We start from the raw sequence: 20,912 nt of genomic DNA on the forward strand, positions 1-20,912 counted from the left end.
AGGATGGTGTCATCTGCTTATCTGAGGTTATTGATATTTCTCCCAGCAATCTTGATTCCAGCTTGTGTTTCTTCCAGTCCAGAGTTTCTCATGATGTACTCTGCATATAAGTTAAATAACCAGGGTGACAATATACAGCCTTGACGTACTCCTTTTCCTATTTGGAACCAATCTGTTGTTTCATGTCCAGTTCTAACTGTTGCTTCCTGACCTGCATACAGATTTCTCAAGAGGCAGGTCAGGTGGTCTGGTATTCCCATTTCTTTCAGAATTTTCCACAGTTTATTATGACCCACACAGTCAAAGGCTTTGGCATAGTCAATAAAGCAGAAATAGATGTTTTTCTGGAACTCTCTTGCTTTTTCCATGATCCAGTGGATGTTGGCAATTTGTTCTCTGGTTCCTCTGCCTTTTCTAAAACCAGCTTGAACATCAGGAAGTTCACGGTTCACATATTGCTGAAACCTGGCTTGGAGAATATATGGTATTAAATGCCTCCCAAATAGAAACAATAAAGGGCTTAACTTGTTCTAGAAAAAGAGAAGAATTCTGTCAGAGAATGAAACTATACTGAGATCTGAGTATTGCAACACATTTTGATATGTTTCCAAATTCCTTTTAAAAAGTATTACTTAAAAATGCCTACTTATTATGTATTCTCAGAGAACTAACTCTCAAAATGGTGGAGTAGAAGAACGTTCCATTTCTTTCTTTTGAACAAACATTTGATATTTTAATCATCTCTCAGGTCACTTTTCTTATAAAAGATTTTATTTAAACCTCCTAATTCATCTGCTTCCCTGAAACGTATATCACTAAATAATGGAGCTTTTCTCATATTAAACATTCAATCACCTTATTTGAGTACCATCAGTGCAATTACAGGTTGTATTCTACTTCTCAAATAGTGCTATTCATTCATGATAATGATACTTTTCATTTTTAAAACACTTTTAATGCGAGATCATAAGGACATTTCCACAATAGAAAGTGCTGTTGTCAGTTCAGTTTCTTGATGACAAAATCAAGAAGGCGGGTTGGCTGAGCGAGTTAGAAATGCCATTTGACTGCATGCCTTTTCCTATTTGTTTCACATGCTCAAATAATCAGTTAAAGAAAACCTTTCAGAGTATTTTTTCTTATAGATTATTATAAAATATTGAGTATAGTTTTCAGTGCTATAAGGTAGGTCAATGTTGTTTATCTATTTTATATTAGTACTGTGTGTGTGTGTGAGAGAGAGAGACAGAGAGTGTGTGTGTGTGTTTAGTCATGTCCAACTGCTTGCAACCCCATGGACTGTAGCCCAACAGGCTCCTCTGTCCGTGGGATTCTCCCGGCAAGAATACCGGAGTGGGTTGCCATTTCTACTCCACATCATCGTCCCAACCTGGGGACTGAACCCACGTCTCCTGAGTCTTATGTATTGGCAAGCAGTTTCTTTACCACTGCTCCACCTGGGAAGCCCATTAGTTATATGCAATATGTTAAATGATGAGAAGGACCTGGGTCATGCAAAGATCCAATTCAGAACATTTGAGAAAGAAAGAGAGAGGGTTGGGGAGAGAGAGAGTAGGGAGAGAGAGGCAGAGAATTGAGAGAAATAGAGCAAAAACCACCCCCCCAAGTTCTGAAATAGAGCAAATTTCATGCTTCTGAGGAACAGAAAGAAGCCCAGGGTAGATGAAATATGGAAATGAGTGGCTGGAGCATTAACAAGGCCTTTGGGGCCATGATAAACATTTTGTGTTTTATTCTAGTGGAATGGGAAGGCACTGCATGATTTTAGGGGGAAAAACCATCTGATTTGATGTGTGTTTCACAGTCTCACTCTGACCACAGGATGGAGAGTGGATTGTTGTTGATCACACAGGTACCAGCTAGCAGTTCAGGGATAGATCAGTTGTAGCTTGGACCAATGCAGAGAAGAGGAAATGGAGGGGACTGGACAGTTCTGGATGTGTTCTGGAGACAGGATGTGTTGATGTCTTAGATGTGGGCTTTTGTTTGTTTGATTTTTACCACTGGAGCAGTCTGAATTTTACTTTAGGATCTCATCTCCAGTGTGGCATCCACTGAACCACTGGTCAGGCTTGGATGGATCTGCAGCTCTTTAGGGGAGGGACTAGTGAAAGCAGGGTGGGTCTTTTAGACCTGCACTGTTAAATATGGATGACAGGTGAGCATTTGAAATACCACTAATCCAAATGTAATGATCTGTAAGTCTAAATTATATATAGAATTTTGAAGATGTGATACATAAAAATGAGTAAAATATCTCATTAACATTTGTATGTGTGTGTGTTAGTTGCTCAGTCATATCTGACTGTGTATAATCCATGGACTGTAGCCTACCAGGCTTCTTTGTCCATGAAATCCTCCAGGCAAGAATACTGGAGTGGGGTTCCATTCCCTTTTCTAGGGTATCTTCCTGACCCAGGGATTGAAGATGGGTCTCCTGCATTGTAGGAAATCCTTTACCATCTGAGCCACCTGGGAATTGGTTATATTTTGATATCATAATATATTACATATGATAGGTTACACAAATGCTTTAATGCAAATAATTTTATTTATTTTAGTTTTTTAAGCTTTATTTATTGGATGACTGATTTATCTGGCCTTCCTGTGAGGCTTGCAGAATCTTAGTTCCCTGAACAGAGATTGAACCCACACCCTTGCTACTGAAAGCATGGAGTCCTAACCACTGCACCACCAGAGAGTTACTTAAACTTCTTTAAAGAATAACTATATTTATAGAAAAAAGTGAGCAGACAGTATAGAAAGTTCACTTATTTCATACCTTCAAACACGCATTTTCTCCAGTAATTGACATTTTGTATTAGTGTTGTTGTTGTTCAATGACTGAGTCATTTCTGACTCTTTGCAACCCCATGGATTGAAGCACACCAGGATTCCCTGCCCTTCACTATCTCCCGGAGTTTGCTCAAGTTCATATCCATTGAGTCACTGATGCCATCCAGCTGTCTCAACCTCTGTTACCGCCTTCTCCTCCTGCCCTCAATCTTTCCCAGCCTCAGGGTCTTTTCCAATGAGTTGGCTATTTGCATCAGGTGGACAAAGTATTGGAGCTTCAGCTTCAGCATCAGTCCTTCCAATGAATATTCAAGGTTGTTTTCTTTTAGGATTGACTGGTTTGATCTCCTTGCAGTCCAAGAGACTCTCAAGAGTCTTCTCCAGCACCACAGTTCAAAAGCATCAATTTTTTGGCACTCAGCCTTCATTATGGTCCAACTGGAAACTGAAAACACCATAACTGGAAACACCATACTGGAAACACCATAACTTTGACTACATGGACCTTTATCAGCAAAACGATGTCTCTTCTGTCTAGGTTTGTCTTAGCTTTTCTTCCAAGGAGCAGGTGTCTTTTAATTTCATGGCTGCAGTCAGCATCCACTGTGATTCTGGAGCCCAAGAAAAGAAAATCTGTCACTATTTCCACTTTTGCCCATCTATTTGCCATGAAGTTGTGGGACCTGATACCATGATTTTGAATGTTTTAAGCCAGCTTTTTCACTCTCTTCTTTCACCCACAAGGGTCTTTTTAGTTCCTCTTCACTTTCTTCATGCTTTTAATATAGTACATTCATTACAACTAATGAACCAGTGTTGATACATTGCTATTAGCTAAGGTCCACAATTTTAGTTCACAATTTGTGTTTTACCGTTATATGTGGAGTTTTAACTTAGGTTTCAAGTTAACTGAATGGATAGACAATCCTCAGTTCCTCATTAAGAGGGGAAAGACTGTGAGGAACATGTTTGGAAATGAAAAAAAAATCAAGTGTTTTTTCTGGACACATAAAGTGGAAGGTGGTTATCAGACAACCAAGTGGAGATACAGGTAATTGGATAAATCTATGCTCAGGGCTAGATGTATACATTTGAGACTCATCAGTGGAGCTAAGGGGTTATATTTCAAGTTAGCAGTGTCTGATGAGTTAATGGAAAATGAGAAAATGGAATGTGAGGAGAGCTCATTCAAAAAAACTTTCGTTTTAACTGTTAAGGAGAATGGATAAATGAAACTGTAAGGTTATAATGAGATTTATTGGCTTGCTTTTTTTTTTTTAACATGAGAGCTATGATAACTCAGTTGTAAACTGAAGGGACCACCATAGACAGTCTAAATCTGTTGATGTGACAGAACAAAAAGATGAGACTGAAAGTGCCTGGAGAGTGAGAGTGAAGGAGGTCCTAGCATTAGTGGACGGGCACACCTTTGATTGGATCAGGGGCTTGTGTGTTTCAGCAAGAGGATCGTTTGAGCATACATACAGGTAGACTGTAGGTTCTGTGGGGGAATGAGGAGGAAGTCTTTGTCTTATTGATGCTTTTTTTTTTTTTTTTAGTGAGAAAGTCTGAGATGAGCTGAAGTGGCAGGGGGGGGAGATGTTGGATGTGTTAGGCATGAAACAGTCATCCAGAAGTGGGGGAAGTGTGATAGGATCAACAAAGAACAGTGTTGACTACATATTTGAATCTGAGGTCACATCAGGCATTAAGATTTTTTTTTTTGATGTGGACTATTTTTAAAATCTTTATTGAAATTATTACAATATTGCTTCTGTTTCCTGTTTCTGATTTTTTCACTGGGAGGCACATGGGATCTTATTGCCCCCACCAGGGATCAAACCCACACCCCTGAACTGGAAGGCAAAGTCTTAACCACTGGACTACCAGGGAAATCCCTGAGGTCATGCATTTAAAGTAAGAGCAGAGCACAGGGTCAGGACTAGATAAGGCAAATGGGACACCTAACGTGCAGAATCTAGGGAGGCACTGAAACTCAGAGTCACGCCCCAGGCATCTCACGTGCTTCAATCTAGTCCTGACTTTACCAGCCAGTTGTATGATTTTTTTTGAACAATATTGAACTGCTTGTGTAAAAAAAGAGGATATACAATTGAGTTCAATCTTGAGTGTTTTGGCAGAGGAATAAAATCGGACAGAGGGAGAAGTAAGTACAGAGGGCATTTGCAAGGAAAATCATAGAACCTATGAACACTAGGAGGGAAGAGAAATTATCATGGGGGTGAAATATAATGAGAAATTGGGGTAATAAAAGAATCAATAAATTTAGGGCTCATAGAATTCTTGCAGTGAGGGTGGAAGGCAGTATACAGAGAGCAAAGTTTGGGAGATGAGGTAGTTACTGAGTTTAGAGTCATCATGAGAGCAGCTGGTGAGATGCATGAAAAGAATGAAAACTGGAAGTATAAGCGTCAGCTAACGTAGAGGCCAGGATACAGAGTCATTCAGGTGTATGATGAAGCCACCAGAAATGATCAACAGAAATATGGATGGAAGGGAATATAGTAGTCAAATGCTAAAGTTTTTAATGAACCAAGGCTAAGTAACAGATATATAAGAGTAGTCTGACTGATCACTAAATAATTAAACTCTAGTATGATTCTAATTCAAATATACAGTTCTCTTTATTGATTGCCATGAATACTTGATAAAAATAAATTGGATAAGAAAAGGGAAAGCATGAATAATTGAGATTCTGTGGCAAGTTGCTATTTCCTCTGGCAGTTTAGTCAGTGACTTCCATCTCATATATTCTTTTTTAAGGGTGCTAAAAATTAATACATTAACTGATTTTATTTTTAGCCTTCTTATTTTTTCTGCTTACCAAATAGCACAGGTGGTAATGAGAAGAAAACTGGGTAGTTTTGCAGCAAGGAAGAGAAAGCAAAGCGATAAACATGACTATACTATGCACTGAGTGGCTTATACTTATAAATATATTTACAATGTATACACATAAAGGTGAATGACTTACTCTTGCATTGCTTTTTGCATTGTGGAAATAAGAAAATGTAGACCAAGGGAGCATAAGTGTAAACAAAGGAATGGATAATGATATGATAGCTTTCATCTACTGCATACCTGTTGTGTGCCAGTCACACATTAAGTGCTTTAAGTGCATCATCTTATGTAACCCTTGTAATAGCCCAGGGGGGCTGGGGTTATAATGTTCTCTTGACAATTGACAGAACAGGTTTTGGGAGAATAACTTGCCTGGATCACACAGGTAACCAGCAAAGTGAGAAATCAAACCCCAGTTTCCAAATCCCAAGTGCATACTCTTCCCCAGAACAATATTCAACAGAGTCAACATTTTCAAATAAAATCTTCATTCGTTGGATCATTTTTCTTACAAAAGCACATTGGAGTGTGACTTGCCTAGTAATCAAAGTAAAGTTTTTCCCATGCATTTCCATGCAGAAAATATCCAAGGTGATATAGAGACTCTGAGAGCAGTATCTGACTATTAAAAGTTCCCTCAGCCTCCATGTTCTTTGGTTTCATTTCTCCACTAGCCCACATTGATTGAAGGGTATGTAAAAAATTGGTGCACTTCAAAATTTCTGAAATAAAGTCTAGAATGGAAAGAAACACAAGAAAATTTCCTAGAGCATAGTTTACTATATATGTATGAATTTAGCCTAAAAATATTTGTATTTCTTGTGTTTTTAGTAAAACATAATACATTGATGGATATATTGAAAAATGTATACCATCAAGATTTTTTTTTCTGGACAAAATCCCACTTAATTCTGTTTTTCAAGGTGCCTAGTCTCAGTACTAAAGATGACCTTTTAAATTTCTACTTGTAGAAATTAGTAAACAACATAGCCCCTCATGGCTTCCCTGGTGGCTCAGTCGGTAAAGAATCCTCCAGAAACGCAGGAGACTTGCTGTAATACAGGAGACCCGGGTTTAATCCCTGAGTTAGAAAGATCCCCTGGAGAAGGGAATGGCAGCACACTCCAATATTCTTGCCAGGGATATCCCATGGACGGAAGAGCCTGGTGTGCTACCATCCTTGGGGTGGCAAAGAGTCGGACACAACTGAGCGACTAAACCACCACCACCATAGCCCCTCATAGCTACTCTAGGGTGTTCTTTGTTACATAGACCACAGTACCAGGGCAATTATTTGAAATAAACCAATACGAATTGAATCAGTTCTTGGCTGAAAGGGTTGAAGTAATTCTACTGCAAATCTAGCCCAATATCAGAAATCAGATTAATAACACAAGTTGCAAAAGAAGTTTCTAACACTACACCAATGACAGTGAAAAAGGGACTGATTTGGTCGCTTCAGTTGTTACTATAAAAAAATGAAAGATGATATAAGTGAAGTTATAATGTTACAAAGAGGGTGAACATGGATTTATTTGGGATTGTTAGTGGGTGCTTCTTTCGTGTAATTTATTGTTTGCATACTAAATATTGAACAGTCTTTGGTGCAGTGCCCACAATAAGAGATGCAATCTGCCTGTATTAAGGAGACTACAGTTTTGTGAGGAAGGCAGAGGACCCACCCAGTATTGAGCACATAATAAGCTCTCAGTGAATATCTGTTGGATGGGTATTTTGATTAGGGATGGGGATGAATTGTACCAGTGTATGGATGGTAGTGATGGTCGTGCCATGAGAGACCAGAACAGAACGTGAAGAGGCCTTGGACCCCTGCTCCAGGTTTAGAAGATAAGGTCAATTAATAGGCGTGCCTTTAACACACATCTTGAAGGAAATATATAGAGAAGAAGAGTTAGAATAAAGGAGTAAGAAAACTTATAGAAAATAACATGTGTAAAACAGGATGGTGATAAAGAGTATGATGAACTTAAAGAACTAGATTTTAAGTATATGTGACCTTGTGTTGGAAGAGGAGAACAAAAATTGGAAAGGGTGACTTCAGAAAAGCCATACAAGCTCACTGAGTTTTCTGTTCATGTATAGACCCTGGATCTCAAACACAGCACTGCATTAAAACAATAAGAAAATAATAGCTAATATTTGTATAATGCTTACTATTTACTGAATATTTCTTGTGTATTGATTTGTTTAATCCTCACATATCCCTCTGAGGTGGGAATTAAAATTAGCCCATTTTAAAAATGAGCTGAGTGAGGTACAGGGAAATAAAGTAACTTACCTGAGATCATCTGTCTAATAAGTGTCAGTGCTGGGGTTGGAATCCAGTAATCTGGCTCCCAAACCCACATTTCTAGCATATTATAATTTAGTGTTTTTGAGTATATTTACTTATTTATAGTCTTTATAATTTAGTATACTGCCTCTTCATGAAATGCCAAGTTTAGTATAACTTGTTATAATTATGTTGAATTATCTAAGTTTGGTGGGGCGTGCTTCTGTGGTGGCTCAGTGATAAAGAACATGCCTGCCAATGCAGGAGACACAGGTTCAATCCTGGATTGGGAAGATCCCTGAAGAAAGAAATGGCAACCCACTCCAATATCCTTGCCTGGGAAATCCCATGGACAGAGGGGCCTGTAGACTATACAGTCTGTGGGGTACAACTCAGTGACTAAGCAACAACAATCTAAGTTGGGCAATTACTTTTATGATAATATAGTTCTAATTCACTTGAATTCCAATATACTTTCCCAAGTTGGAAAAAGAGATATGGAAACAGCTGGCACACTGGGAATTATATATAACTCAGAGTATATTCATGAGAATATGTTACACAAGTGACATTCTCCTAAAACATTGGGAAGCTGTTGTAGGAGATAAGGAGCTATTAAGTGAGGAATATGACAACATTGGGAAAGCTAGAAAAAAAATATTCCTTTATTCACAGAGTATATGATATCAGAATTTTAAAGTCATATATAAATGTCAGGACTTGATGATATTAATGTGAAATTTCTTAACTTGTATACACACACACACACACACACATATATATATATATATATAGTCATCTGGTAATCTCTTACCCATTGAATTTCCATAATCCATTGTCTAGACATTACTTAAAGGATTTTCATTATCCTATCTATTACTCTGCATTGGTGTCTGCTGAGAATACATATGGGGTGAATCATCATCATTATTATCATAATATTTAATTACCATCTGCATTGTTCTTTGTACTTGACAAGTATTTGTTTAAGTTTCATAACAACTCTATGAGAAAAGTATTATTACTCCCATTTTAGTTAGCTGCTCAGGATTGGGGCTTGCCTGGTGACTCAGTAGTAAAGACTCCACCTGCCAATGGAGGAGATGCAGGTTCAGTCTCTGGGTTGGGAAGATCCCCTGGAAGAGGAAATGACTACCCACTCTAGTATTCTTGACTGGGAAATCCCATGGACAGAGGAGCCTGGTGGGCTCCAGGCCATGGGGTCTCAGAAGATTTGGACTTGAATGAAAACAACAGCAACAACTGCTCAGGGTCACTAAGAGTAAGAAAATATTTTTATCAGTTGTGGCACAGGGGTTTCCACTTGTGAATCTGATGAATAACTAAGAGATAGGAGAGCTCCTGTTTTATTCCCCAATTCCCTATTTCTTGATTTATATCTAAAGTTATTTCCCATGTGAACTAATAAAAATAATGTAAATGCATATAGATTTTTGAGACTTCTAAATATGTTCATCTTTGTTGTTAAGTCCCTATGTGACATTTGAAGAAAAGAGATAAACCTAAGTTGTGAAAATACATGCAGAAGCAAAGTGAGCATGAATGAGCAGCCCTTGTGTCTCATAACGGTGCTCTTTCCTCCATGCTGTGCCAATCTCTTGTGCCCTTAACAGTGTTTGTAGATGCCAGGTATCTCATCCAAGATTTCACACTGCGTTCAAATTTTAAGAAGATTCCAGAGAACAGAAAATGAATTGAAATTCTCCAAGAATACTGGAGTGGATAGCCATTTCCTTCTTCAGGGAATCTTCCTGACCTAGGGATCAAACCCAGATCTCCTTTATTGCAGGCAGATTCTTTACTGTAATCTGAACCACCAAGGAAGCCCAACAAGCTGTGGAAAATTTTTAAAGACATGGGAATACCAGACCGCTTTACCTGTCTCCTGAGAAACTTGTATGCAGGTCAAGAAGCAACAGTTAGAATCAGACATGGAACAATGGACTGGCTCAAAATTGGGAAAGGATTACATCAAGGCTGTATACCATCACCCTGTTGATTTACCTTATATGCAGAGTACATCATGAGAAAAGCCAGGTTGGATGAGTTACGAGCTGTAATCAAGATTACCGGGAGAAATATTAACAACCTCAGATATGCAAATAATACCAGTCTAATGGCAGAAAGTCTTACTATCTTAGTGGTGGCTCAGATAGAAAAAGAATCTGCCGGCATTGCGGGAGACCAGGGTTTGATTCCTCAGAAAGATCCCCTGGAGAAGGAAATGGCAGCCCTCTCCAGTGTTCTTGACTGGAGAATCCCATGAACAGAGGAGTCCAGCAGGCTACAGTTCTTGGGGTCACAAAGAGTTGGACACCACTGAGTAACAGCAGTGGCAGAAAGCAAAGAGGAACTAAAACGTTTCTTGATGAAAGTGAAAGAGGAGAGTGAAAAAGCTGGCTTAAAATCTCCATTCAAAAAGCTAAGATCATGGCATCTGGTCCCATTACTTCATGGCAAATAGAAGGGGAAAAAATGAAAACAGTGTCAGATTTTATTTCTTGGGCTCCAAAATCACTGCAGACAGTGACTGCAGCCATGAAATTAAAAGAAGTTTGCTCCTTGGAAGGAAAGCTATGACAAACTTAGACAGTGTATTAAAAACCAGAGACATCACTTTGATGACAGAAGTCCATAGAGTCAAAGCTATGGTTTTCCCAGTAGTCATGTACAGATGTGAGAGCTGGACAATAAAAAAGGCTGAGTGCCGTGCAGTTGATGCCTTCAAACTTTGGTGCTGGCAAAGACTCGCGAGAATCCCTTGGACGGCAAGGAGATCAAATCAGTCAATACTAAAGGAAATAAACCCTGAATATTTATTGGAAGGACTGATGCTGAAGCTGAATCTCCAATACTTTGGCCACCTGAAGTGAAGAACTGATTCATTGGAAAAGACCCTGATGCTGGGAAAGATTGAAGGCAGGAGGAGAAGAGGGCAACAGAGGATGAGATAGTTGGATGGCATCATCAACTCAAAGGACTTGAGTCTGAGAAAACTCCAGGAGATAGTAAAGTAAATGGAAGCCTGGTTTGCTGCAGTCTATGAGGTTTCAAAGAGTCAAACATGACTGAGTGACTGAACAATCAGAGAACAGAGGCTATTAGATTTCTCTCCTTGAAATAGGAGGAAAGTGCCCTAAATACTGCTGTGAGATTCTGATTTTATTTATATGCAAGGTACTATTTTAGGTCATCATTTTGCTTGATAAGTTAAATGTTTTAGACTTTTGTGATTTTTAGTTCTTTTTAAAAACCCACAAGTAGAATAAGACAGTGGTCCCCAACCTTTTTGTCACCAGGGACCAGTTTCTTGGAAGACAATTTTTCCATAGACTCTGGACTGGTGGAGCAAATGGATTTTGGATGATTCAAGAACATTACACTTATCATGCACTTTATTTCTATTACTATTATATCAGTTCCACCTCAGATCATTAGACGTTAGGTCCCAGAGGTTGGGGACCCCTGGAAGAAGAAATTCATTATAAGATGGAACTATATAGAGTTGAAATATGTAAGTATTAACAGTACATATATTTTTGGAGAGTACAATATGGAAAAGAAATAGCAAGTAGGGGACAGTTTCTTGAATAGTATAGAAATTAAACCTGGTATAGGGTAAGAAGAAATTCAGGAAAAGGAACATGCAGAGACAAGATAGGCACAAAGGAAATAGATTCATGTTTAGGTGAATTTGTCAAGATAGCAAAGTATAAGGCAAGAAGATAAAGGGGTGGGATGGGAGCAATATCTAAAGACTTTTAGAGAAAAGGAAGTTCTATATAGATATTGAGGCTATAGATGGAACAAGAAAACATGGGGTGTCGAGGTCATTTTCTATCCTGAAAACCTGTGATTATTGTTGAAGTTAAGATTCTCTTAACAAAGAATGGAGGGGAAAATGAAGGGGAAAATCAGTTTGAGGGAGAGCTGTGGTTTCGGATCTTTGGGGACTGATAAGACTAAATATTTCCAGTGTTATTAATATATATTAATAGTTAACTAAATTTGTTGCCTCCAATCAATTGTGTTACTATCTGTACACTAAAAGGAGATTTGGTCTTGGGATGGGATGTTTTTTATGATATATATATATATATATACAATTAGTTTATAAATCCAAAACATCAACATACATACACTACCATGCATAAAATAGATAGCTGATGAGAAGTTGAATATAACACAGAAAGCCCAGCCTAGTGCTCTGTGATGACCTAGAGGGGTTGAATGAGGGGAGGAGGGAAGCTCAAAAGTGAGGGGGTATATGTATGTATAATCATGGCTGATTTGCATTGTTGTATGGCAGAAACCAACACAACATTGTAAAGCAATTTTCCTCCAAATAAAAAATGATATTTGCATGTTTTTTGAATACTTAAATTAGAGGAAAATAGCAAAAAGGAGAGAGAGAGAAATCCTGTGATTATGTAAAAGTTGATGAGGGAAAGTAAAAGTGAGCAGAAGCTATTAAGAGAAAAAGATTAAAGCTTCTGAGAGAAATGGTAGTCTAGAAAAGCTGACTTTTCTTGCATCCTGCCACCCCATCTCTATTACACTATCACAGTGAATTGGGGGATCTTCTGTGATTTGAGCAGAGGTGGGACTTCTCAGTGATCACTGCCTCGCCCACTAAGAGGGTCCAAACAGTAGCCCCTGTTGATAAATTCTTGGGCAGAGGTAGCAAAAGCAGCATCTTAGAAGTGATATTGTTATTATTATTATTTGGCCACATTGCATAGTATGTGGAATCTTAGTTACCAGACCAGGGATAAAACCCACACCCCCTGCATTGGAAGCATGGAACCACTGGACCACCAGGGAAGCCAAGAAGAAACATTGAATGGGGCTATTGATCCAGATGGCCTTCAAGTCCAAATAAAGTAAAACTCTAGGGAATCTGTCTGGGACGTTCCCCTGCCACATTTTGAGTTACTGATCATAGTTTGTATTGTACAATAGCTGTTATGCTTCGAGGAATTTACACTCTACTCTATTAACTGTCGTTCTCTGTAGCTGGTATTAGCTATCCAGCCTATCAACTTTTATTTATTTAACTGTTATATACATTGCCTAACTTGGATGCTCATCATTTACTTTCTAATGTGTGTAATGAGGCAGGTCTTCTTGAATGTACGTCTGGGCTTCTTTTCATGTCAGCGATACTATGCTATCAAGAATGACCTTGTATGGATTGTAATCTTCATATCTCTTACTATGCACAATATATTTTTATCTACTATTTTTTTCTTAGAGAAAAATAAGCCCAGTAGGCTATCTCACTGGAAAGTTATTAACATTGTTTTCTAAACATTTACAGGTAGTGCTGGGACACCAGTCACTTTCAATGAAAATGGAGATGCTCCTGGTCGTTATGACATCTTCCAGTACCAAATAACCAACAAAAGTACAGAATACAAAATCATTGGGCACTGGACCAATCAGCTTCATCTAAAAGCAAGTATCAGTATGAGCTTACGTTTATGTCTATGGTCCTCAAGGAGCGATGCTTTACTTTTAAGTGTATTATATCAATATACTATTCATTAGAATTGATTTTCTTATAAGCTGACTTTTAGAAAATGTATGATTTGATCCTTCCTCAACCTTAAAATGTGATGGGAAGTCTTAAGTGTCTCTGGAGAAATCTGGTACTTGTAGGGATTTAATGAAGATCTCATTTCCTTTTAAGTGACTATATAAACACTTTGGAAATTTTGCACTTTTCTGAAAGACTCGTTTGTTCAAATGTTTATACAGCATGTGTGTATGTATGTGTATGTGTGGATGTGTGGGAGGAGGGGTGACAGTGTGCCGTGAATGACCAAGTTGGTGCTTAAAAATAAGTGTATTTCACCTTTGCCATATCGTAAGTTGAGATCTATGGCTACATCTGATGGATGGAAGTGAATCAGGGTCCTCATTTATATTACCTTTTTGAGTCACAACACCAGAGAAAGTTAATGTACCCAAAAGAGATGTTCAGATTTTTAAACAACCCATAGGGCTGCCTGCCATCCCCATCTCCTGGAAAGTCATCAAGGTCCACAGATCTTGTTGTTCCTACAAGTAGCCATGTGAGGACAACTTGGAGACCAGATGGAAGGAAGGTCCCAGGGTGGGTCCCACCCTGAGAGGTCTCACCTGGGTCCCAGATGGGATGGAGCCAAAGGCAATTGGCATCTGCCTGCCCAGTGCTATGCTGTCACCAACACCCTGAGCTCTGTCTTCTCCTGCTGGGACCTGGTGGGCATGGCATGTGGATGGAGGCAGCAGGAGAAACTCTAGCAGATGTGTATGGTGGGCAGGCAGCCCTCCAGAGGGACTATCCTAGGGAATGGGGTCTTTGAGGACCCTGGGGAGTGGTGGCTGGTACCAGCACCCACTAATCAAAAGGGGCTCTGGAGCAGGAAGCTAATTCTGAAATTGATGGATGGGGAAGCCCAGAAAGTCCCAAGGTATAGGACTGGTAATGGCTGCAAGGCAGGGGTGTGGAGGTGTTGGAGAAGCGTCTGCTTACCACTGGGTAAGGAATTATTTCAGATTTAAGAGCCTGGAATGCCATATCCATGCACACTGACTCCTTCCGGTGCAGAGAAATAAGGAGTGTGCCTGGGAGTCTCAGCTAAGGGTCAGAGGTCCTTCATACATGAACATCGATGTCTGTAATACATTCTCGTATCTGTCTGTAACATTGGACTGTTTATAGGGACTGAGTGGCCGAGGAATCACTACAACAGCAGTGTTTCCTCTGTAGGCAGTAAGGAACCTTTAAAACGTGTCAAATAAAACTAGAAGCATATTATTCTATGGTTCTTTTGTCCTAGTATTTCACTCTTTCTTCTAATAAGAGCCTCTATTCTTCTTGATTTTCAAAGCTACCATAACACTGTGAGAGTTGAGTTCATTTCTTAAATGAATAAGTAAGGTCCTTTCCTAGCTATAGCTTATCCTAGCTGGAAGGTAGTGATGTATGTCATCCATGAGGGTGGGGAGAGAGATCATTCTGGTCTGTGGGTGTGTTACATGTGTGTGTGCTTTCTTATGGCTGAACCCATTCAGAGAACATCAATTTAGTGTGGTGTTTTTAATACAGTTTTCACTTCTCAATGTCCAAATATAGCCCCTGAAATGCTATGTTTATACAGCAACAGTTACCACAATTCACAGCAAAGCAGATAATAAGAAATAACAAAACTTAGGATATTTATGATTTATTGTCTATGTATGACTTCCTGATAATTATCACAGTTCTGCATTCAATAATGCACAGACAACTTATTTTGCAACTATTGTTATAGTATGTAAGACCACATATCTACAGCTTACTGCCTCTAGGAACCTGATGAAACTTCCATCCTCCTGCAACCCAAATTAACATTTACTGAAACAAAACTTTGATAACTCTACAGGTTTTTGATACCAACCCGAACATCTATAGTTTCTTGGCAAAAGTCCTTTTGACAGCGGACCTCTGTGAAATCAAATAATTGAACACGACAAAGAAAATTTGCTAATGATTAAAATGGGGAAGCTTCTTTTTATCTGACTTTTATAAATGCCAACCTGCCTACTATAGTCTTATGATTACCGATCTGAATAACAAAGTTTAATGGTTGAAAAATCCATGCACATATATATAATACCAAGATACCTAAAATAACTGTACACAAGTAGACATGCTCACACACATCTCTCACCATATATATGCTTATTATAAAACTTTATGTTGAATATCAAGCTGCTCTTTTATGTACATTTATGGTGCATGAAAGGTTTTATGTTTATTATTGTGTTGTTGCTCATAAAATATATCAAAACAATTTGTGAGAATTATTTCTCATGCATGATTATGATTGTTTATGACTAAATAGCCATGCCAGCTTTACTGAAACAGAGAAAATCAGCTCTCAGAAGAAAATAGAGTCAATTAGACTATAAAGAGAGGTTGTACGTCCAGGGTTGAATTCTGAATTTTATCAAAACAAACAAAATGACTATTTCTCTTTGGAAACTGGATTACTCATCTGTTTGAAGGTGCAGAAGGAGTTGCTTGGAAAGTGACAGGTTTACTCAAGTTCTGCTTAGATCTCAGGCCGTGTGTGTGCACTTAGCTGCTCAGTTGTGTCCAACTCTTTGTGACCTTAGGGACTGTAGCCTGCCAGTCTCCACCATCCATGGGGGAAAAAAAAATAGAATACTGGAGTGGGTTGCCATTTCCTCCTCCTGGGGATCCTCCCGACCCAGGGATTGAACCCATGTCTCCTGCATTGCAGGCAGATTCTTTACCCACTGAGCCATCAGGGAAGCCCCCGATCTCAGGGAGGACACTAAACAAATGCTTTGCCTCAGTTTTGTCATTTATAAAGTGGAGGCATTAATAGCACTTACCTCAGATGGTTGTTATAAGAATTAAATGAAATCATACAATAAAGCAGTTAGTCCAGAGCTTGGCACATATGATGCCCATAAATGTTACCTATTACTAATCCAATATCTCATGATACCATGTGGTTAAGGGAAGATCTGAGGATGAGTGTGGTGAGTAGAGAACTGAAGGTCCTTTAGGAAGAGGCACTTGTTTGCTTTAACAAGTTCAGACTCTGTTCACTTAAACTGGGGACCATTTTAGCTAGTGAGAAGCTGCTGTCTGGCGCAGGGAGCTCAGCTTAGTGCTCCGTGTTGACCTAGATGGGTGGGAGATGGGAGGGAGGCTCAAGAAGGAGGATATACATATGTTTACTCACAGCTGATTCACACTGTTGTACAGCAGAAATCAACACAGCATTGTATAGTAATTATCCTTCAATCAAAAATAAATAAACAAATGGAGACCATTTGTCCCTATAGCCTATTGCCTGCCTTCAATATTGGCCTTAATACTTTAGCAAATCTGTCTGCATTACAAAGTAAACTTTATTTAATATAAATACGTAGTTTCTTTTCCTATGGTAGGGTATGACTAGATATTGTCACCTAGGCAGTCATTTTGAATGGATTGGATACATTCGTTCTGTGCACATACTCCATGCTAAAAGTTGGAATTAGAGTGAAAATGTGGACCTTGCTCTCAGGGCTCCCACAGACTGGAAGGATAGAAAGACCCTCAAATTGACAATTCTAGTGCAGTGAGGCAGGAACACAGATGAACGTTATGTCTGTGGTTTTGAACTTACAGCCAAACAAGGCATCTGATCTGGACTGATGCTGATGGGGGTTCTGATGAGGGCAGGGGAGAGCACTCTTCAAACACTCCATCTCTCCTTGTTCTCTTAAATCAAATTTGTAGTAGATTTCATACTTTCAATGATAAGCATTGAATTGAATTTGACTTATTTAAAAAGCAGCCCGTTTTTCTCACTGAACTCAGCCATAGGATAAGTTTGTACATAGAGGGTGTATGATTAAACATATATGAGTCCAATAAATTTGTCCTGAATATATCTTAGTGAAGTAAAAGAAATTTTAAAACAAGTAGTTTATTCTTTCTTCCCCCGTGGAAAATTATGAAGCATTTTGTTTCCTCAAAAGCATTATCGGTATTGTTCCAAGTATTTTTTTAATGGAACTAGCATATGTTATTAACTTAGCAATTACAGTCAATTAGTAGAATTGTTCATTATGATTTCGGTTTTTTATTCCATAATCTCAGTCTGCCCATGAAGGGCGTATTGTCTACCTGAGAGTGAATTTGAACAATTGGGCTTCTCCGTTTGGTGAGACTGAATCTCTCAAGAGGCAGGTGGTCCTTATTAGTGATTACAAAACATAGTAACCTAGAGGTTCAGAGAAAACAGTGGAGCCTGAACTGTAAAAGGAACAGCCATATGCTGCTTCGAGTCCATGGGGAGAAGGTGTATGGAGTTTACTGGATGGGCCTAAAATAACTGAGGACTTTGTTTTTGTACTTCAAACCAGAGCTACTCTTTCTAGATTACTGTAAGAATTTGAGACATATTTTTTGCTTGTTTTGTTATTTTATTTTCTTCACTTTAGTTCAAATAAATAGTTTGAACATTAATACAAATATTAAAAGACAATGACTTCATAAGGGTGTTTCCACCACAGTTGTTGGCAGCACGGTGTCAATTGGAAATGGTGATTTGAGGGAGAAGGGCTTCATTTAATTTTGTGTAAGTCACTCCATAGAAGAAAGTAACTCTTGAACAGGTATTGAATTCTGACCCTCATTTTTCTCATCTGTTAAGTGGGGGTAATAGATAGGTCTGTTATGAAGATTAAATGCATTGGGCATATAGGGGTCAAGAATAAGACTTCAAAGTCAGAAAGAAGATTTTTGTGTTTTAACCTTCCATTACGGAGCCTTGCACATGCTATTTTACCTCTTTTAGTCTCAGATTCTTCGTCTACATGAAACAATCATAACTACTTCATAGAGTTGTTGACATAATTGAAGGACATTGCATAAACAAAGATCCTAGAATACTGCCTGCTGCATATTCAGTGTTAAAAGAATATGATATAATAACTTTGTTTTATTTTTCCAGGATAACCAGCGTACTGCAGGGGACTCTTAATGGGTATTGCAGTCTGAAATTCCATACATGAAAAGTCTTTTCTGCCTTTATCTTGATTTTCTGAGTAGGGAGTAATTGTAAAAAGAGGGGCATACGTTATGATAACTTGTGTGTGCCTGTCAAACCCCAGACGTCTATTTTTGTATGAAAAAAAAAAGTGGGTTCCATGAGTCGATGCATTGGGGACAGCCAGAAACTTGAGTAAACTTTCTGGTAGAGTTTAGCCCAGTTAAATCTGGCTTTCCTGAGATGTTTAGGTAGCATAAACGACTCAATTGATATGAATGTGAGCAAACTCTGGGAGATAGTGGAGGACAGAGGAGCCTGGTATGCTGCAGTACATGGGGTCGGAAAGAGGTGATCAAGACTTAGTGACTGAACAACAACAAAATTCCTATGTACTTACAGTGTAGTATTTATAATATGATCTTTTAATTGAGTATATATCTTTACCTGTCAATGGCCAAATACTTGTATACTAGGGGGTTCCTCAGCTTGTTTGAAATACAGAAAGGGAGAATTTCTGAGTCCCTTTATTTGTTCCATGGTTATATTGCTTTGGATAGACATCAAAAGTTTTTAACCAACATCATTAGATTCCCTAATGTCCTAGATGAACAGCTTTTCTACAATGAAAAATACTGAAATTACCCTGAATTAGAGGATAGAGTGAATGGGGTGGAAACAATGTTCAAGGGGACACTTGACCCTTTATTTGCTGCGACTCTTAGAAATCATGCATTTTCTCTTTGCCTCTGTTTCCCCATTGCTAAGTTGCCTGCATTTGAAAATGCTTTCATATGATTGTCATTACATATAAAAGATCATTCACCCTATGAGACAAGCATTATAAATAGCTCTTCCCATCCTACAAAGTATGAATGTGAAGTCAATTCTCTGCGATCCTTGACTATGTTACAATAGGACTTTCAATGCCACTATAGTTCTTGCCTTTATATTCTATTCAGACAAGACTTTTTCTTGGCTTCCTTTCTTTGTAACAACATGATTGTCAAAACTTGTTGACATATATATGACATAATATATACATATATTATATTGACATAAATATACAAAAGGATATTTTCATTCACCAGACACAAATTTGTTCTTTTAAAAATTAGTCATTTTGGGGTCAGTAATTCTTTTTTTGTTTATGAGAAAATAAACATTTAGTAAATTCATGTTTTTGACACATGAAGCAATGTCAAGGTAATTGAAGTTTAACTACATTCTTATTTGCACAGAGTAGGGGTTCAGTAAGTATTAATATTTGTTAATTTTTGTCATGAACGCTATTCTGATATTTTCTAAATACTGATTTACTATTGAACACTGTTCCAAGATTATTGATTATCACGTAGACTTGTGCACAGATTATTCAGTGATTGCTCCCTGCCAGGCCGAATGTTAAGCCATTGAGGAGCACAGAGTTCAATAAGCTCCCAGGTAGCAAATGATTTGCAATCAATTAAAGGCAACTGTGTACTTCAATAATTATAATAAAAGCATAATTAGAAGGTACAGATTAAGGAACAAACTATAAATTAAAATATGTAATGATTATCTCCAACTACAGTGACTGGATAAAATGTGTTGAATTCAAACTGGATCTTCGATTACTTTGGTGATCAGAAATGGTGGGAACTATTCATAGACTATGGAAAAAGCATCCATATATACTTTCATCCCTCCATCCTTCCTTCCATTTATTTGTCTATCCATTCATTTGAGAACAAAGTGCCTCCAATGTTCCATTGCTTTACAAGGTGCTGAAATTATTTAGTGGCGTTACAGATTCAGGCCCCAACATCATCCCTGAGTTAGGGGAACACATCTGTAGGTCTATCCGGCCTACACAATGTCAGTTGTAAGTGCATTGGTGGAGATGAGGAGTGTTGATTAGGTTTTCATAGGGAGTGGAAAGGGTCAGTTTCTTTAGGGAATTGAGTGCGATCCCGAGCTGCTGGGACAGACGATGATCTGAGGAGAGAATAGTGTTGGGAGTGGAGAAAGATGACTTCTTTTGCAACCAAATTTTACAGGGTTTCAAAAACTATTAGAACACAAACTAATGTTTTTTTGGGTATAGCGAGCTTTTCCATGAAGATATTCTCAGCTTTAAACTTCAGAGAAATATTTTGGGCAGCAAAGGGTAGATTGGCTAGAGAAGAGGTCATTTCATTATTTAGTAGAAGCCATTTCATTCCAATCCCAAAGAAAGGCAATGCCAAAGAATGCTCAAACTACCGCACAGTTGCACTCATCTCACACGTTAGTAAAGTAATGCTCAAAATTCTCCAAGCCAGGCTTCAGCAATACGTGAACTGTGAACTTCCAGATGTTCAAGCTGGTTTTAGGAAAGGCAGAGGAACCAGAGA

At 38.4% G+C, this 20,912-nt stretch overlaps 1 protein-coding gene across 2 annotated transcripts in view; it reads left to right on the forward strand.

Annotated features, from left to right (window-relative positions):
- Positions 1 to 20,912, forward strand: part of GRM8 (glutamate receptor, metabotropic 8) — an 858,241-nt gene that overhangs the window by 647,543 nt on the left and 189,786 nt on the right. For both annotated transcript variants that reach the window (XM_010831727.1, XM_010831728.1), the window contains one exon: positions 13,314 to 13,450. In XM_010831727.1, coding sequence (XP_010830029.1) covers positions 13,314 to 13,450 — 137 coding nt within the window. The remainder of the gene's footprint in view (positions 1 to 13,313; positions 13,451 to 20,912) is intronic.

This window comes from Bison bison, unplaced genomic scaffold (genome assembly GCF_000754665.1).
Source record: "Bison bison bison isolate TAMUID 2011002044 unplaced genomic scaffold, Bison_UMD1.0 scf7180017864530, whole genome shotgun sequence".
Lineage (NCBI taxonomy): Eukaryota > Metazoa > Chordata > Mammalia > Artiodactyla > Bovidae > Bison > Bison bison.